The sequence below is a fragment of the Dromiciops gliroides genome, chromosome 1 (genome assembly GCF_019393635.1).
Source record: "Dromiciops gliroides isolate mDroGli1 chromosome 1, mDroGli1.pri, whole genome shotgun sequence".
In the NCBI taxonomy this organism is placed as follows: Eukaryota; Metazoa; Chordata; class Mammalia; order Microbiotheria; family Microbiotheriidae; genus Dromiciops; species Dromiciops gliroides.
The window spans coordinates 4358407-4374485 of record NC_057861.1 but is presented as its reverse complement, the minus strand read 5'-3'; the positions used below and the strand labels follow the sequence as shown (position 1 = coordinate 4374485).

General features: G+C 43.2%; 1 protein-coding gene across 2 annotated transcripts in view; it reads left to right on the top strand.

The window, feature by feature from the left end:
* The window catches only part of DGCR8 (DGCR8 microprocessor complex subunit), a 40397-nt gene that overhangs the window by 11184 nt on the left and 13134 nt on the right, over positions 1 to 16079 (top strand). Inside the window, exons 3-9 of one of the 2 annotated variants that reach the window (XM_043971412.1) lie at positions 333 to 492; positions 2866 to 3008; positions 3221 to 3503; positions 11066 to 11263; positions 11756 to 11857; positions 12546 to 12644; positions 14671 to 14753. In XM_043971412.1, coding sequence (XP_043827347.1) covers positions 333 to 492; positions 2866 to 3008; positions 3221 to 3503; positions 11066 to 11263; positions 11756 to 11857; positions 12546 to 12644; positions 14671 to 14753 — 1068 coding nt within the window. The remainder of the gene's footprint in view (positions 1 to 332; positions 493 to 2865; positions 3009 to 3220; positions 3504 to 11065; positions 11264 to 11755; positions 11858 to 12545; positions 12645 to 14670; positions 14754 to 16079) is intronic. The other variant, XM_043971420.1, reaches the window with a different exon arrangement.

Genomic DNA, 16079 nt, shown 5'->3' with positions numbered 1-16079 from the left:
AAAGTTGTCACTAATACTTTTTCCCTTTTTGAGCCAGTTTAAGCAAATGACCATTTCAGAAGCTCTGCTGTGGATTATACATCTGTGGTGTGTTTAACTGACTTGTGGCTTGAGTACCTAGTAAGAGATTTCATTCAGTTTGTTTTTCAGATGATCTTGAGCCATTAAGTGGAGATCCAGTGACCATATTTGAAAGCTACCCGTTTATTTTCCTCTTATTTTGCTATGGTCTTTTATCAATGATCATTTGCCAATGGAATAATCAGTAGTATCTGTTCTTGAGGACATGGTAGCCCTGGGATAGAATGTCTGATTGATAGAGTGTTTTGCAGGACGATTTTGACAATGATGTGGATGCGCTCCTAGAAGAGGGTCTTTGTGCCCCTAAAAAGAGAAAAATTGAAGAGAAATATGGAGGGGAGAGTGATCACCTGTCTGATGGAGAAACGACTGTGCAGCCAATGATGACCAAAATAAAGACTGTCCTTAAAAGTAAGTTGCTTCTTAGGCTTAAAATATCTCCTTGAAGGCAGCAGAGTGTATAAAGCCGACTGTAACTAGCAGTATTAAAACGGATCATGCTTTTGGTGTGCTTTTACTGTATTTAGTCCTGTCACCTCAAGAAGACTTAGATTTCTAAGATGGCTCCAGCTGGGTTGGAAGGAGGGTCACAGGCTCCAAGACGAGTGTTGATGGGCCTCCAAAGTCTGTCTAGTCCAGCCCATTTTGCAGATGAGAAAACCAAAGCAAAGGCCAGGAAGAGCATTTAAACCACTGGTAACAGAAGAAAGTGTTGAACACGGCTCTGAGCCCTCCAGGTGCTTCCCCCCCATTATCGCTCGATGGTGCAGAGATGGACTGGAGGAGATTCAAATTCTTCCTTATCTAGGAGAAGACGCTCCACTCTTGGGGAGCTGAGCCGCTGGGGGTCTTTTTCCTCTGAATGGGATTCCTGACTCATAGCAAACAGGCTCATTAGATACTCTTGGCTATTGCTTTTATGAGGTCTTGAGCGGCTACCAAAGTCTGAATTGCAGCCCACAGTTGAAAAATGGGTCCAGAAAAAAAGGTTCCTCATGTGAGGAGGATACAGTTATATGGATTGTCAGCTAATGGGTATGGGGGTAGACTGAAAGGCCAACTGGAGTGAGAGGTGAATCCCACCCATAGATCTTGGGGTTCTAGACCTGCCTCTGATTTAGCACCTGACCTCGGTGGCAGTTGTCTGATCTGCACAGAGGTGCTTTTCTTGTTCATGATCACTGGAGTTGGCAGGGTGTGAGGCTAGGTCAAAATGGCTCTTGCCCTTTGGTCCCAGTTAGGATTAACACTAGAAATAGTATTTACTTGAAAGTAAGACCCTTTCCCTTATTAGCCACAGTGAGGCAGGTGATCCTTAAAGTCTTGCCCACCAGATCCTGGGCTTCCTAACCTCACTTCAGAAGCACATCAGTATCTTCTTGACATGTGACTATATGTGATGGAAGCATACAGGTGATAGCTCAAATATTGCTGACTGCACATCTGGTTTTTGTTTCTGTGAAATACATTCTCTTGGGATTGCATTATTGTGAGCCTCCATTCGATACAGTGGGCTTTTCTCCCTACAGTTATTTTGTCCTAGTTGCAAAGATCATTGTAATGGCACTTTTCAGTTGAAGTTTTCTCTGGAGGTTTTAAATATTTTCTGTTTCTCTTCATATCCTTTCCTATGCCAATGGAACTCAGATTCCATCAGTTCTGACCAAACTGGAAGTCCAGATTTTATGTTGTTTGAGGACCCAAGTGATGACTTTTAAGTGATTACAGCAACTCATTCAATTCTCTATAGAGGTGTGTAGGGATGCCATCTGGGTAGTAAGGAAAAGGTGTATCTGCACTAATGAAATCGCAGATCCTTAGAGTAGTAAAGGATTCCCTGCCTGCCCCTGCAAAAAGCAAGTTTTGGCGAAACCTTGACCTGTTACCCAGGAGCCTCTTCTACCAGTGGTTCTTATGCAGGAAGCTGCTGTGAGAGACTCGATTAGTGCCTTGGTTTGGATTGTCCATAAAAGTAGGCAGAGTCAAATCTTGTGTCTTAAATTGGTCTTTATAAATAAGTAATTTGAAATAAGATTTTCAAAATTATAAAATGAGGGAAAATAGTATCAATAAAGTAGAATACTATCTTCATCCTAGCCTTTGAAGGTAAGGAGATGGTGTGTGCCAATAGCAGAAACATTTGTTTTTGTTTTTGTGGGGCAATGAGGGTAAAGTGACTTTCCCAGGGTCACACAGCTAGCAGGTATCAAGTGTCTGAGGTCAGATTTAAACTCAATTCCTTCTTAATACAAGGCCAGTGCACCACCTAGCTGTCCCCTAGCAGAAACATTTGAATGAAAAGTATGATGGTTTAGAGCAGTTTTGTTCAACATTTCCCAATTACATTTTAATCTGGTTGAAGTTTTGCCTGAAGCTGGGGGCCTGGCCATGAGTCTGACACCTGGCTTAAGAGGCTAGAGGCAAACCAAAAGAAGTTGATATTATAGCCAGAAGATTTTGAATTCCAGTTCAATACTAGTCTCTAGCTGTGTGGCCATCCTTCTCTGAGCCTCAGGTTGCTCCCATCACTGAAGAGAGTGATGCTTGGATCAGTTAACTTAACTTCTGAGTTGGCAGGTGAGCATTTTGTAAACAACACTCAGAGTATGAAGACTCATTGTCATAATCAGTAGGTATGGGTTTGTAGTCTGGTTCTGGAGGGGAGAAATTTTGGGTCTTTATAACAATTTAAAAGTTATTTTTATTATACTTAACTGAATGAACATTTTCTTTAAAAAGCTAAAGCTTCAAGTAATTCCCGGATTTTCTTGTCTTTTTATAAAGGCCGTGGCCGCCCGCCTACAGAACCGTTACCTGATGGATGGATCATGACATTCCATAACTCTGGAATTCCTGTCTATCTGCATAGAGAATCTAGGGTTGTTACCTGGTCCAGACCATACTTCTTAGGAACAGGAAGCATAAGGGTAGGGGGCTCATTGGTCATGGGTAATGTAAAAATTTAATTTTAACTGTATTTAGAAAGATTGGAATCACCCTGGTTAGTTCTATAAATGCTGAAACTTAGAATTGCATGCCTTGGAAAATGTTTGTTTATAGCTCATGAGAAATCAGAACTCAGCGTACGCAGATCGTGTGCTGCAATTCATGAAGCTTTGCTGTTTTACTGTCTGTCCAGAAACATGATCCTCCCCTGAGCAGCATTCCTTGTCTACATTATAAGAAGATGAAGGACAACGAGGAAAGAGAACTCAGTAATGACATCACTCCAATTGGGGATGCCTCCCCAATCAAATCCCTGGACAAGGCTTCCGAGTTGGACAGCCAGAATGAGGAGCCAGACTCCACAGCAGTGGACTCTGGGTCTCTCGATGAGAAAGAACCTTTAGGGGGAGACACAGCCCAAGGAGCCTTAGGACAAGTGAAGGCCAAAGTGGAAGTGTGTAAAGATGAATCTGTTGGTAAGTCCCTGGTCAAGTCCATAAACATTAATAAGGGCCCACTCTCTGCAAGGTGCTGGGCTTAGAAAGAGAAAGGAAGGGGGAATGACATGTTTATAGACATTCATACAAAGTGATTTTGTGGGGGCTGCTCAGGAAGGCCCCTGGGCTAGGGGGTAGAGGACCCTTCACTGAGGTGAGGCTTCTGAGAGGCCAGGTAGGAAGGTCAGAGGCGCTGAGCGGATGGAGTCTGCACAGGGAGCATTCTGGGTAGGCAGGAGTAGATGGGCTGGGCTGGGAGGAGAATTAATGTGCAGTAATGTTAGGAAGGTGGTAGGCTGGAGTCATGTACTAAAGGAGTTAGTGTTTGATCCTGGAAGTAATATTGAGCAGTGAGTAAAATGATCTGATTTAGATTTTAGGAAAATAATTTTAACTATGTAGAGAACAGTGGAGAGGAGAGACCAGAGCAAGGTAACAGCCTTCCATTAAGGATGGAAAGCAGCAGCAGCAGTTTAGGAGAGACCCTGTCTGGTAGGGAGTGTAGATAGAGATGTTGCAACTCAGATTGGCAACTAGATTGATTTTTCTTCCTACCTTTTACCCTTTTGTTACAAGGGGTAGCTTGTGGATTAGGGTGTGATATATTTGGAAATGCAGGCATTCTTTTTTGGTTTTAGGTTAAAATTTTTTTTTTTAATAATGGGATTGGGAAAGTTGGAGAAAGCTTTAAGGAAGGATTTTGGGGTCCTTTCCAGAAATTGGGAATATAGGAGGAAGGATTTGTTTGGCAGGGAAAGAGGAGTCCTGTTTTGGACCAAGGCTCTTGAATCTCCAGGTGGGTGGTACCCAACAGACAGCTGATGATGAAAGTCTGGAGCACAGTAGAGACAATGATTGTACTCACAGATAGGGTGGTATCCATGAGAAGAAGAGTACCCATACCCACAGTTAGAAGATGGAGCAGGGAAAATGATTCTGCAGGAGACTGAAGGCTTGCCACATGAGAGGAGAATTAGGTGATGTGGTGACTGTAGGTCACATTTCTCTAGGTCTGGGGAGTTTACAGAAAGTTTCCTTCATAAACTTAAAAGTTGAGTAGGGATTTTGTGGAGGCCACGGTTACAAGCAAACCCTGATCTCTTCTGACTTTCATGGCCAATGTTCTTTGCCCTCTTTCTCTACTATGTCACCTCTCACTTGGAAGTATGAGAATATTGATTGGAATGAGGTCATTGTACCTCCAGAGAAGGACTCTGATGCCTCACTGTGATGTAAGGGTGATTCTGGATTCTCAGATGTGATGCCAGCAAAATGCAGCTCTCTGCCCTGGTAGAAAGGTATCAGGTGTGGTGTAGGTGAGCTTGTTGATTGTGGGCACCCATGAAACAGAAGACAATTACAAAATGCCCTCGTTCAACTCCACCATCTCGAGGATTGCTGTAAATGTGATTGAAGCTTTTGATATTAACCGTAACCTCATTTGAAGGTACCGACACATCAATTTTGACATTGTCACTATCAAAGAAACCAGAAGAAAGAAAGGAGTTGCAGTAAACCAGAAACATGCCTTGTAGCTTCTCTTTGGAGACATAAGTAGGAGTTGGCAGAATTGGTTTCTTCATGAATCCAAAGGCAACAACAAGAAGCATTATTTCACAGGACTCCTGAAAATCTTGTGGTGTTTTAACACTGATGATAGATATTAGGGCTAAAATTCTAGCTAAACTATCTAAAATCTAATGAGTGGTCACCAATAAATTATAAGCTTTAGCAAGAGTATTTAAATGTTTAAATATTTATTAAAGAGCATTAGGATCAGAGAGAAAGGTAAAAATCTAACTATTTCTAAGAGACCCTATCATCCGACCCACTATGGCGAGGTCAGGCACCAAAAAGAGACAGAACCCCTCCGCTAGCGTCCGCTTCCTACTTAATGTCCCCCTCCCAGAAATGGGAGGCTCCTCAAGTCGATTGGCTGGTAGCCTTGATAGTACCCACGAGCAAACGTTACTTCCTGATGCTAAGGACCACATGGCTTGCCCTCAGAGACCTTCTCCTCATGGCGGAGCTTTTCTACAGTAAGTCTCCTGCTGGTGGCATCATTCCAATCATTACACAGATATTTCCAAAAGCTACCACCATGAAGATAATTTGCAGCTTATGTGGCAGTGTCATCTATAGAGAGGCTGCTGAGGTGGCAAAATTCAGTGAATAATTTGCTAGAAAGAAATGAGAGGATCAGTTGAGGTGATTGAGACAACACCAACTAGACCTGTTTAAAGAATATATTGGGGGCAGCTAGATGGCGCAGTGGATAGAGCACCGGCCCTGGATTCAGGAGGACCTCAGTTTGAATCCGGCCTCAGACACTTAACACTTACTGGCTGTGTGACCCTGGCCAAGTCACTTAACCCCAATTGCCTCACCAAAAAAAAAAAAAAAAAAAGAATATATTGATGGGGTGGCTAGGTGGTACAGTGGATAAGGCACCGGCCCTGGATTCAGGAGTACCTGGCTTCAAATCCAGCCTCAGACACTTGACACTTACTAGCTGTGTGACCCTGGGTAAGTCACTTAACCCCCATTGCCACCCCCCCCCCCCAAAAAAATAATATATTGATGCTGAAACAGGAAATGGACAAAAGAAGACACTGACAAAAAAATGTTCATTTCCTGAGAAGTTAAATAGGTCAGTTCAAGCAAGGTCAAAATAATGTAGAAGCTGCCAGCAAATACTTATCTTCTGTCCAAGTGGAAAGATGGCAGCCAAGGGAAACAAGCTTAAAATATGAGTTTGATTGTTTAATCTTACAAAGGAGGACATTGGAAGATTATGGGAACTATTGCCTCATAAAATAACTCAGCTAGAGCAGTGGTAGGGAAGACAAGTTTGTAGAAAGCTTAACGAAAGACCTATTTAAACCTGTTGTTCAGTCATTTCAGTCGTGTCCAACGCTTCCTGGCCCAATTTGGGATTTGTGGGGTTTTGTGGAGGGTTTTTTTTGTTTGTATGTTTTGGGTGTTTTGTTTTGGTTTTTTGAGTGGTTTGCCATTTCATTCTCCATCTCATTTTACAGATGAGGAAACTAAGGCAAACAGTGTTAAGTGACTTTTCTGGGGCACACAGCTGTTAAGTGTCTGAGACCAGATTTTAACTGGGGAAAATGATTCTTGCTGACTCCAGCACTGTGCCACCTAGCTGCTCCCAAAGATGAAGGATGAAGTAGAAACAAAACCAAAAAAAATGGAAAAGACCTGTAAAGAGTTATATAAAAAAATATATATTCTTTAGCAGCAGTAGAGCCACCATTTGTGAAGAGAAGTAGAAATGACATTAAAGAAAAAGATGGGAAGAGAACAGTCTTCATGTATTGAATTCATCCTTGATAAAGGCGGGAGGGAATAGACACTATGAAAAAGAATTCATTTCTATAGAACAAAATGTTTCATAAAAGATCTCTCCAAATAGGTATCTCATGCATAAGTCAAAATTGTACAGAGGTCGTCAGGAGTTAAAATGCAGAGTGTTGTTTGGCGCTCTGATGGTGACTATCAGTGGAAGGAGATGTATGTTTGCAGCCAGTCCCCATTCTTTTACCCTCTCCATCTGATACAGATGGATCCATCTAGATTGTTGTTAAGAGATTTTACATCTATGTGTGTGTCTTTTTAGATACCTCCCTGTCAGATAACCCTGTGAGGTAGTTGTGTGCTGTCCATTTACAGCATAACAGATTCATTATTTTAGGTTTGGCAGACTTCGGGATGACCTCATTTTTTTCATTGACCATTTTAAAATGGTAAAGAGGGAAAAGTTCTTTACTTGAGCCATCCTAAATGTAACATGTTTGTTCCACAGATATTTTCTTATTTTAAATTTTTATTGATAATTCTTGTATTTATGTAATTTTTACTTCCAGATACTCCTCCCTTTCCACTACCTAGTGAGACATCCTTTATTATAAAACTGACTTTCATCCACATAAACAGAATTGGACAAAAAGTGGAATTTCCAGCATGTACTGGCCCCCCCAACCCTGAAAAGAAGAGGGGAGGGAAGTGCATTTATTTTTTCACCTCTTCCATAGAAAGTTTGGTCATTATAATTACATAGTACTCCCTGTTCCTAGTTCACTTTGCTTTTAGTTCATAGAAGGCTTTTCTGAATTCTTCATATTCATCATTGCTTACAGCTCAGTAATATTATGTTCAAGTACCACCAACTTTTTAGCTGTTCTTCATTCAAAGGGCATCTCCCTTGTTTCCAGTACTTTGCTATAATAAAGTATTGCTAGGCTGTCAACATTTTAGTGTGTATGAGACCTGGCTTTTTTTGTCCTCCTTGGTTATGTAGTCTTGCAGTGGAATGTCTGCCATAAAATCAGGCCCGATGGTCTTGGGATCATCCTGACAGCCTCATCGTAAGGGAGACTATAAGCTTCTAGAATCTGCTCATGGGGAGACACTGACAGTAGTACCTTTAAGGGTAACGTGGCTGGTGTGCTCCAAACATGTCGCCACCTCCCAATTTGTCTCTCTTGCCCTCTACCTGTATATCCCTCAATTTCCTGTGTGCCCTGAGCACGGCTGTCAGAATCAGGGTTCAAGGACCCTGTTCTGAGAAGGGGCACTTGGGGGTACGTACATCTTCCCAGGAGTACAAATGACCCTCAGGAGGAGGCCTTCCCAGCCTAATGGGCCCATTTCTCCGTGCTCCCCAACACGACACTGTCCTTATGGGAGTTTTACTCTGTACATATCGAAGTTGTCTGGTAGATCTTGCTATCTCTCCCCTTACCTCTTTCCCCTTTTCACTCTTCCCTATCGTTTGCCAATAAAGCTTTGTATTTACCTGATCTCTTGTTAGTACATATTATTCTTGGCATCAGAATTCATTCAGGGACTTGTTTTCCCCTGTCTCTGGCTGGCCCATGGGCCTTTCTTCAAACATGAACTGAGGTCCCTGGACAAAGATTTTGCCTAATGACTCTTGTACCCTGGGTATGGGAATTGGGCTCTGTGAGCCCAGTCCTGGAAAACAAGGTCAGTAGGGGATCCTTGTGTCCTGTGGGGCGGGTGAGGGCGGAGCCTTCTCTTATGCCACAAAACACTGGATCAAAGCTCAAAGACATTTAGGTCACTTTCTTAGCATAATTCCAAATCGCTTTCTAGAATGGAAAGTTCATTGCTTTACCAACAGTATATTGTGAGTGTACATGTCTTTCCATGGCAAACATTTACTGTTTCCATCCTTTGTTATCTTCATCAGTTTTCTGAATAGTTTGAATCGCACTTTCCTAATTATTCATTTCAGAATTCTTTTTTTTTTTTTTTTTTTGGAAGGGCAGTGGGGGTTAAGTGACTTGCCCAGGGTCACACAGCTAGCAAGTGTCAAGTGTCTGAGGTCGGATTTGAACTCAGATCCTCCTGAATCCAGAGCCAGTGTTTTATCCACTGTACCACCTAACTGCCCTCCTAGATTTTTTTTCTTTCTTAACCTAGTGGCATTGGTTTCGTTTGTATAAAACTTTTCTGTTTAATGTAATTACAATTATTTTACCTTTTATGATTATCCCTGTTTCTTGTTTAGGTAAGAATTCTTAACTCTTAGTTAAGAATCAAAGGTTCTTGGGGCAGCTAGGTGGCGCAGTGGATAAAGCACCAGCCCTGGATTCAGGAGTACCTGAGTTCAAATCTGGCCTCAGACACTTAACACTTACTAGCTGTGTGACCCTGGGCAGGTCACTTGGCCCCAATTGCCTTACTGAAAAAAAAAAAACAAAAACAAAACAAAAAAAAAGAATCAAAGGTTCTTTTCTAATTTTTTTATGTCATCTTTAATGTTTAGCTTTGAACTTGATGTAAGATGTTGATTTAACCCTAATTTCTATCAGTGAATTCTCATTTTTCCCAGTAGCTCTTGTCAAATAGGTAGTTTTTTCCTAAAGTACTTTATGTTCTTGAATTTCTTGAACATTTGGGTTATTGAAAGTCTGATTGCTTCTGATTCTTTCTCATCTAATTTGTTCTTGTTATTCAGTTTCAGTCCTGTCCCATTTTTTGTGATCCCTTTTGAGATTTTCTTGGCAAAGATAGTAGACTGGTTTGCCATTTCCTTCTTCAGCTCATTTTACAGATGAGGAAACTGAGACCAACAGGGTTGAGTAACTTGCCCAGGGTCACACAGGTAGTAAGTGTCAGAAGTTGGATTTGAACTTAAGATGAGTCTTCCTGACTTGAGACTTGGTACATCACCTGGCTGCTCTTTTCATCTTGTTTTGCTGATCTACTTTTCTATTTTTTAACCAGTACCAAATAGCCTCTTTGGGGGGGGGGGGGCGGGGTGAGGCAATTGGGGTTAAGTGACTTGCCCTGGGTCACACAGCTAGTAAGTGTCAAGTGTCTGAGGCTGAATTCAGGTATTCCTGAATCCAAGGCCAGTGCTCTATCCGCTGCACCACCTAGCTGCCCCCAAATAGCTTTTTATTAGTAGTGTTGTAACCTGCTGTCTGGAAGAACTAGTTCCCCTTTTTTCTCCCTTGAGATTCTAAATTTTGTTATGTAGAATCTGTTTGGTAGTTAACATAGCACTAAGTCTATTGAATTAATTTACGTAGTATCTTCTGTAGGGGCCTCAAATTCTAGCTATGATGTCTAAAATCTAACGAGTGGTTGCCTTAAATTAGGAGCTTTAGCACCAGTCTTTGGGCATTAAGTATTTATTAAAGCATACTAGGTATTAGGGGGAAAAAAAACCACATAGAGTTAAGAAAAGGCCTATCTAGCCTAGAGTTCCAGCCTGGTCTGATTCTTCCTCAAGTCCTCCACCACGAGCCTGCTTCAACCATGAACTCTTCTCAAACTGAGTGTAGAAGTTTTTTATAGGTCTGGAGCAGAGGCGGTCTTTCTTTACACACTCCCTCAAGCTGATTGGTAGGTGTTATCCACATCCATTGGTTCACTGGACTTGAAGGTGGTTTTGAGTTGAGTTCAAAATCCTTAGCTTCTGAGAACAATACCCACCTTAAGGGCTAGCCAGGTGTGGTTACAATCTGATTAACTTGAAGTAGGCTAATCAGCAAAGTCAATCATTCTCACTTAATTCAGTCAGTTTCAATCAGTCTCCAGGTGAGCCTTTGAGTATCTGCCAAATCCCATTATTTTCTCACACTTGATTTTTTATTATATTGGTATGACCAGTCAGCAATTGAAGATGCCTCCATTACTGAATTTTGTCTTTTTACATTGTATAAATAGTGTTCTGTAAAAGTTTCTAGTGTACCTTAGTAGATTGACTTGGTTATTTTATGCATTTTGTAGTTATTTTGAATAGGCCTTAGAAATGTTACTGAGTTTTGTGGGTTTGTTTTGTATCCTGCTCTTGACCCTTGAAGCTCTTAATTATCTGTACTAGTCCCTTTATTGTATCTTTGGGCCTTTCTAAGTAACTGTCCTGTCATCAGTTGGGTGTATTTTTTCCCTTCCTCTTTGCCTGATGTTTATGCTTTTAATTGTTTTTGCTTTCACCAAATACTTTGATAACTAGAAACAGCAATGTTTCTTTGGTAATTCCTGCACAGATCTTGAGGACTTTCGAAACTATCTGGAAAAGCGTTTTGATTTTGAGCAAGTAACTGTGAAAAAGTTCAGGACTTGGGCAGAAAGACGCCAATTCAATCGTGAAATGAAGCGTAAGCAGGCAGAATCTGAGAGGCCCATCTTGCCAGCAAACCAGAAACTCATTACTTTGTCTGTGCATGATGCGCCTACAAAGAAAGGTTAGTTTTATGTTTTTAAATTTTAAAATAAGCAGAATCTAACCAGGCCAACTGGGATTGGTTAATTGAAGTAAAACCATTTGTACATGAAATATTTTCTGTTCTAAGTAATATTATGCTTAGATTGCTGAAAGTTTACAGTCAAATGCTAGTAGGTTTCTGTAAGACTACTAGCTGACATTTATGCGTTTGAAGGTTTACAGATGATTTTATTGTACACATTTTCATTTGAGCCATATAAAGGTCAAATACTATAATCCCTGTTTGACAGAGGAAAGTGAGGCCCAGGGATATAGAGTCATTTGTCATACTGGTCATTTAAGAGTTGGGTTTGAAACCTGGGTTTCCTGAGATGCCAGGGTGCTTTCCCACTCTCCTGCCTCTGGCTTTCTAAATGTTGACTTCCCTTGCTTAATGATGGCCACATGTCTGTTTGTGGGGCGGGAGGGATTTAAAGGTCTTGTGTTGTCAAATGTTTCTTCTCTGTCACAGAATTTGTTATTAACCCCAATGGGAAGTCTGAAGTCTGCATTCTGCACGAATACATGCAGCGAGTCCTCAAGGTTCGCCCTGTTTACACTTTCTTTGAATGTGGTAAGTTTTGCTCCCTCATTTAGGGGCCATATCTCCAGCCCATTCTTTTAACTTGGTAGACACATTTGCCTATAATATGGGATCTTAAGGGAGCTGGCCTTAGTGCTGACTCTGCTCTAATCTGTCCTGTAGCCACTGCCACTAGGTAGGATCCCTAGGAGTTAGAGATCCTGTAAAGCTGGACTGGACCTTAGAGATGTCTCCTCCAAACACCTGAGACATCATCAAGGTGGGGGCGGGGTGGGGAGTGACATGCCCAAGGTCACACCCACACCCTCACACACAGCAGGGTCAATAGAAAAGGTGATATTTGAACCCCAGATCCTCTGATTCCAAATCTGGTTTTCTTTCCACTGGGCCGTGCTACCTCCTCAGTAATCTCTGGTCAGCCTTTTATCAGTACAAACCCAGTTTGTATTGATTTGTACTTGGTGGGTTTTATAAATTTTTCTCCTTATGTCTGTCCTCCTTTGCCGGATTCTAAATTCCTTCAGGAAGAAGAATGCTTTTTTCCGGTGCTTTTTTTCTTTTTTCTTAAAGTACCTCCTAAATTGCTGCACATAGTAGGCACTCATAAATGTTTGACTTAGAATTTAGTGAATTTAAACCCTGCATTGTGTTAGGGGGTTTTTTGAGTGGTGTTTCATTCAGGCTAAATATTTTAAAGAGAATGTTTTCCATTTTTTAGAGAACCCAAGTGAGCCTTTTGGAGCCTCAGTGACTATTGATGGAGTGACCTATGGGGCTGGAACTGCAAGCAGCAAAAAGCTTGCAAAGAACAAAGCTGGTAACGTGCGCGTTTGTAACTCCCACTGCCCCACTGCCCATCTGTTTTACTGTCCCCGCCTCTCTCTGTCTGGGGTTAAGGAAGGCACGAATTCAGAGCAGCAGTTTGGGGTATGGAGAGAGAATGCTGATACCATTGGATAGTTTAAAGGTGGTAAAATGCCATAAACTTTGTTTAAGGGTTAGAATTGGGCATCAAATGGTATTTTCACATTTCACAGTGGGCTTTTATTGTGTTTTGAAATTTGATTTGCATTGTTGAGCTTTTTTCAGGCTGGTGGAGGTAGACATGGCCTAGTGGATAAAGAGCTGGCCTTGAACCCCCGAAGACCTGAGTTCCCAGCCCCTCCTGACACATCTTGGCTGTGTAACCTTGGCCAAAATCACTTTCCCTCTCAGGGCTGGAGGCACCTCTTTCAGCCTTTTCAGTTGTGCAAAAGGTGCTGGCCTCCATTTGTGTAGTGTTTCCTTATCCAGGAATTCCTGGTATCCATGATGGCACAGCTCAAGTGCCCCTCCCTATCCTTTTCATGATTCAAGAGCAGAGTTCCGTAGTTCTTCTCTTGGAGTCAGTTCCTTCCTGCCTGTCCTCCTGTAATGGAGTTGGAGGAGAACCGATTCCTTATGGCCAACTCTGCCCAACTCCTATTGAGTTTAGCAGTGAGTCTGTCATTGTAACTTATTACTTCACTGTGCCCCACCCAGGAGGGGGCAAAAAAGGCACCTGGATACAAATACAGTCCTATCAGCGCCAACTAAGGGCACTTGACCCTCTGAGAGTCCTGCAGGCTTCTTTCTTGGCAGTCAGCCAGCCATTTCCTGGCCACAGTACATTAATAGAGGGGGAAGGTGGGGTCAGGACAGTTCTACTGGTAGCAGAGACAAAAGCAGAGGTGACAGACAGCCTGGTGGGAGGTGGAGACAGAAAAACGGAGTAGGCACAAGAGTTTTTAAGACACAATAGACCAAAGCCATTCGTGAAGGCCCCAACAGCCTCGTGTGCCTCCGTCACCTTTGCAGAGATCATTTGGAGTTCATGAGACTGTGGTTAAATTAGGCCCAGGCCCTATTCCACAAACATTTAAGTGCCTACTATGTACCCCGCACTGTGCTGGGTAGGCACTGGGGATAGGAAGATGAAGACCGAGATGGTCCCTGACCCCAAGGAGTTGACAGTCTGCTCACAAAGCCAGAGAAGTGTGGTGGTGCAGCTTAAGGCTCCATTCCCCGACGGTCAGCAGACACAAAGTCGGCCCACTTTGGAATGACGGGAGCTTAAGCTCTGCAAAGAAGGAAGGGTATCCAGCCCGGTGTGGCATGGAGTGAGATGGAGAGATGGAGCCGCTTTCTCCTGTGGCCCAACTCGGTTTTTCTTGGCCAGGAGGTTTGTGGGGACAGTCTGTGGTGGCCCAGCCTGGCTCTTTACTTCTCAATGCCTCATAGTGGCAGTTTTTGTTCCTTTTCAATTTCAGCATCAAGCAAATTTGGAGCAATTGAAGTAAGAGTAGCCTGCGGTAGTGGAAGGAGTATTGGCCCTGAGCTCGAGCCCTTTCTCTGCCACTCACTGCCTTCCTGTATGACCTTGGGCAACTCACTTCCCACCTCTAGGCCTTAGTTTTCTTTGTGAAATAAGGGCAGTGGTCTAGATGATCTCTAAGGTCCCATCCGCTCTCCCAATTCTGAGCTGAGGGCGAAGACCCAGACCATACAAAGAATGAGTGAACGGCGGGCACAGAGAGGGGGAAGGGACGGGTCCATGAGTAAATGGGTGACTAGCGAATGGTAGGTCAGGGATGAAAACCTTTTCCCTCAGTGGACACATGTGCACCTAGAGACACATGCACAGAAAAAGAACCTGTTTTCCTGTCATTTTAATTGTTGGCTTGTTTATGGGTTAGTGATAGAAGAGCACGTGTCCCAGCATTGAGGCGTTGGCTGCCTCAATCCTGAGAGCTGATGAATTTCTAGATCTCTTTCCTCTTATGATAATAAAGAATGAGCACAAACTAAAACGATTACTCTTTTAGCCCGAGCCACACTGGAAATTCTCATCCCTGACTTTGTTAAGCAGACCTCTGACGAGAAACCCAAAGACAGTGAAGAACTGGAGGTAAGCGCCACCCAGCTGACCTTGGCCATGGCAGCCCCATAGTTTGAATGAATTAGCATGTTTTGCAGTGCTCAGACTACAAGACTAGAAGGGATATGGAGAGATTTCCCTAAGTCTGTGTCCTGCCTAGGTGAAGGATTGGAATTTTAGCATCCTATTCTTTGTGTGGAGGACCATTGGTGCTGGATCTGAACCCTGGACTTCTGCGGCACCCCTCATTGCAATCCCTTTGCTGAAAGGTTCTGGGGGTTCCAAAATTCCTAGGCCTTTTTCCTAGCCCTTTATATTTATCAAAGGGAAGTTCCACTCTCACCCTTTATTTCTATCGTGGGCTGCAGAGTCCTGTCAGGGCATTGTTTTATTCTTTACCTCTGGGCTTAGAGGTTCTAAAATCCCTCAGAAAGCAGAAAGGGCCAGGGACGAGCCGTCCAGAAGTGCAAGGTTTGCCGACCTATTTGTAGGGGCAGAGGGGATGGCGGGCTGTTGGACAGATGGGAGTGTATGAGGAAGGAACAACGTCTGACCTGCTCATACCGTGCGGAGTACTGGGCTAAGAGATAGGGATGGAAAGAGAATCGGGGAGATGGCTGTCCCCGTTCTTCAGTCCGGCTTTCAGTCAGGACAGTGCAGTTGGTCATGAGCATCTTCTCAAACGTTTCTGCTAATGAATCTGCAGAGTCGGAGGTTTGCGGCACTTACAGGAAGAGTCACATTTCCCCAAAGTTTCTGTCTCTGAATGATAGTGGTGGTAGAAGTCATCTCCATAAGGATTTAGGAAGTGCTGTATGCCAGGCACTGTGCCGAGCCTCGGAGATGCGAGAAGCAGCAAAAGCTGGTCCTGTTTTCAGGGAAGGGGTGGGGAGGCAGTACCAGGAAAGCCAATTTCAGGTCACGTGGCAGTGACTGCCACGGAAAGCATGAGTAGGGGGGGGGACCCTGACAGATGCCGGGGTCTGAGTGCAGACAGGAAAGCACCAGGAGAAAGTTGGGCAGTTAGCGAAGGGGCTCAGTATTGGGAGATGGTGTTTTCTGAGGTCAGTGCCCTTGGAATCCAGGGAATGCACATTTGAATGCAGAGAAGACTAAAGGAGAAGACCGGAAAACAAGGATGAGGCCGGGCTGGGAACAGAGTGTGGGGTACAGGTCTTGGAGTCAGGAGGCCCTGAATTCAGACCTGTCTCTCTGAGCTGACTTTAATCTTTCTGAGCCTCAGTTTTCTCATGCAGTAAAGTGGGGAAATAAAGCACTGACCACTGAACAAGGTGACAAATCAAATAGAAAGTGTTCCATGAGTGCTGGCTGCTGTTATCTCATGTCTGGTCTTAG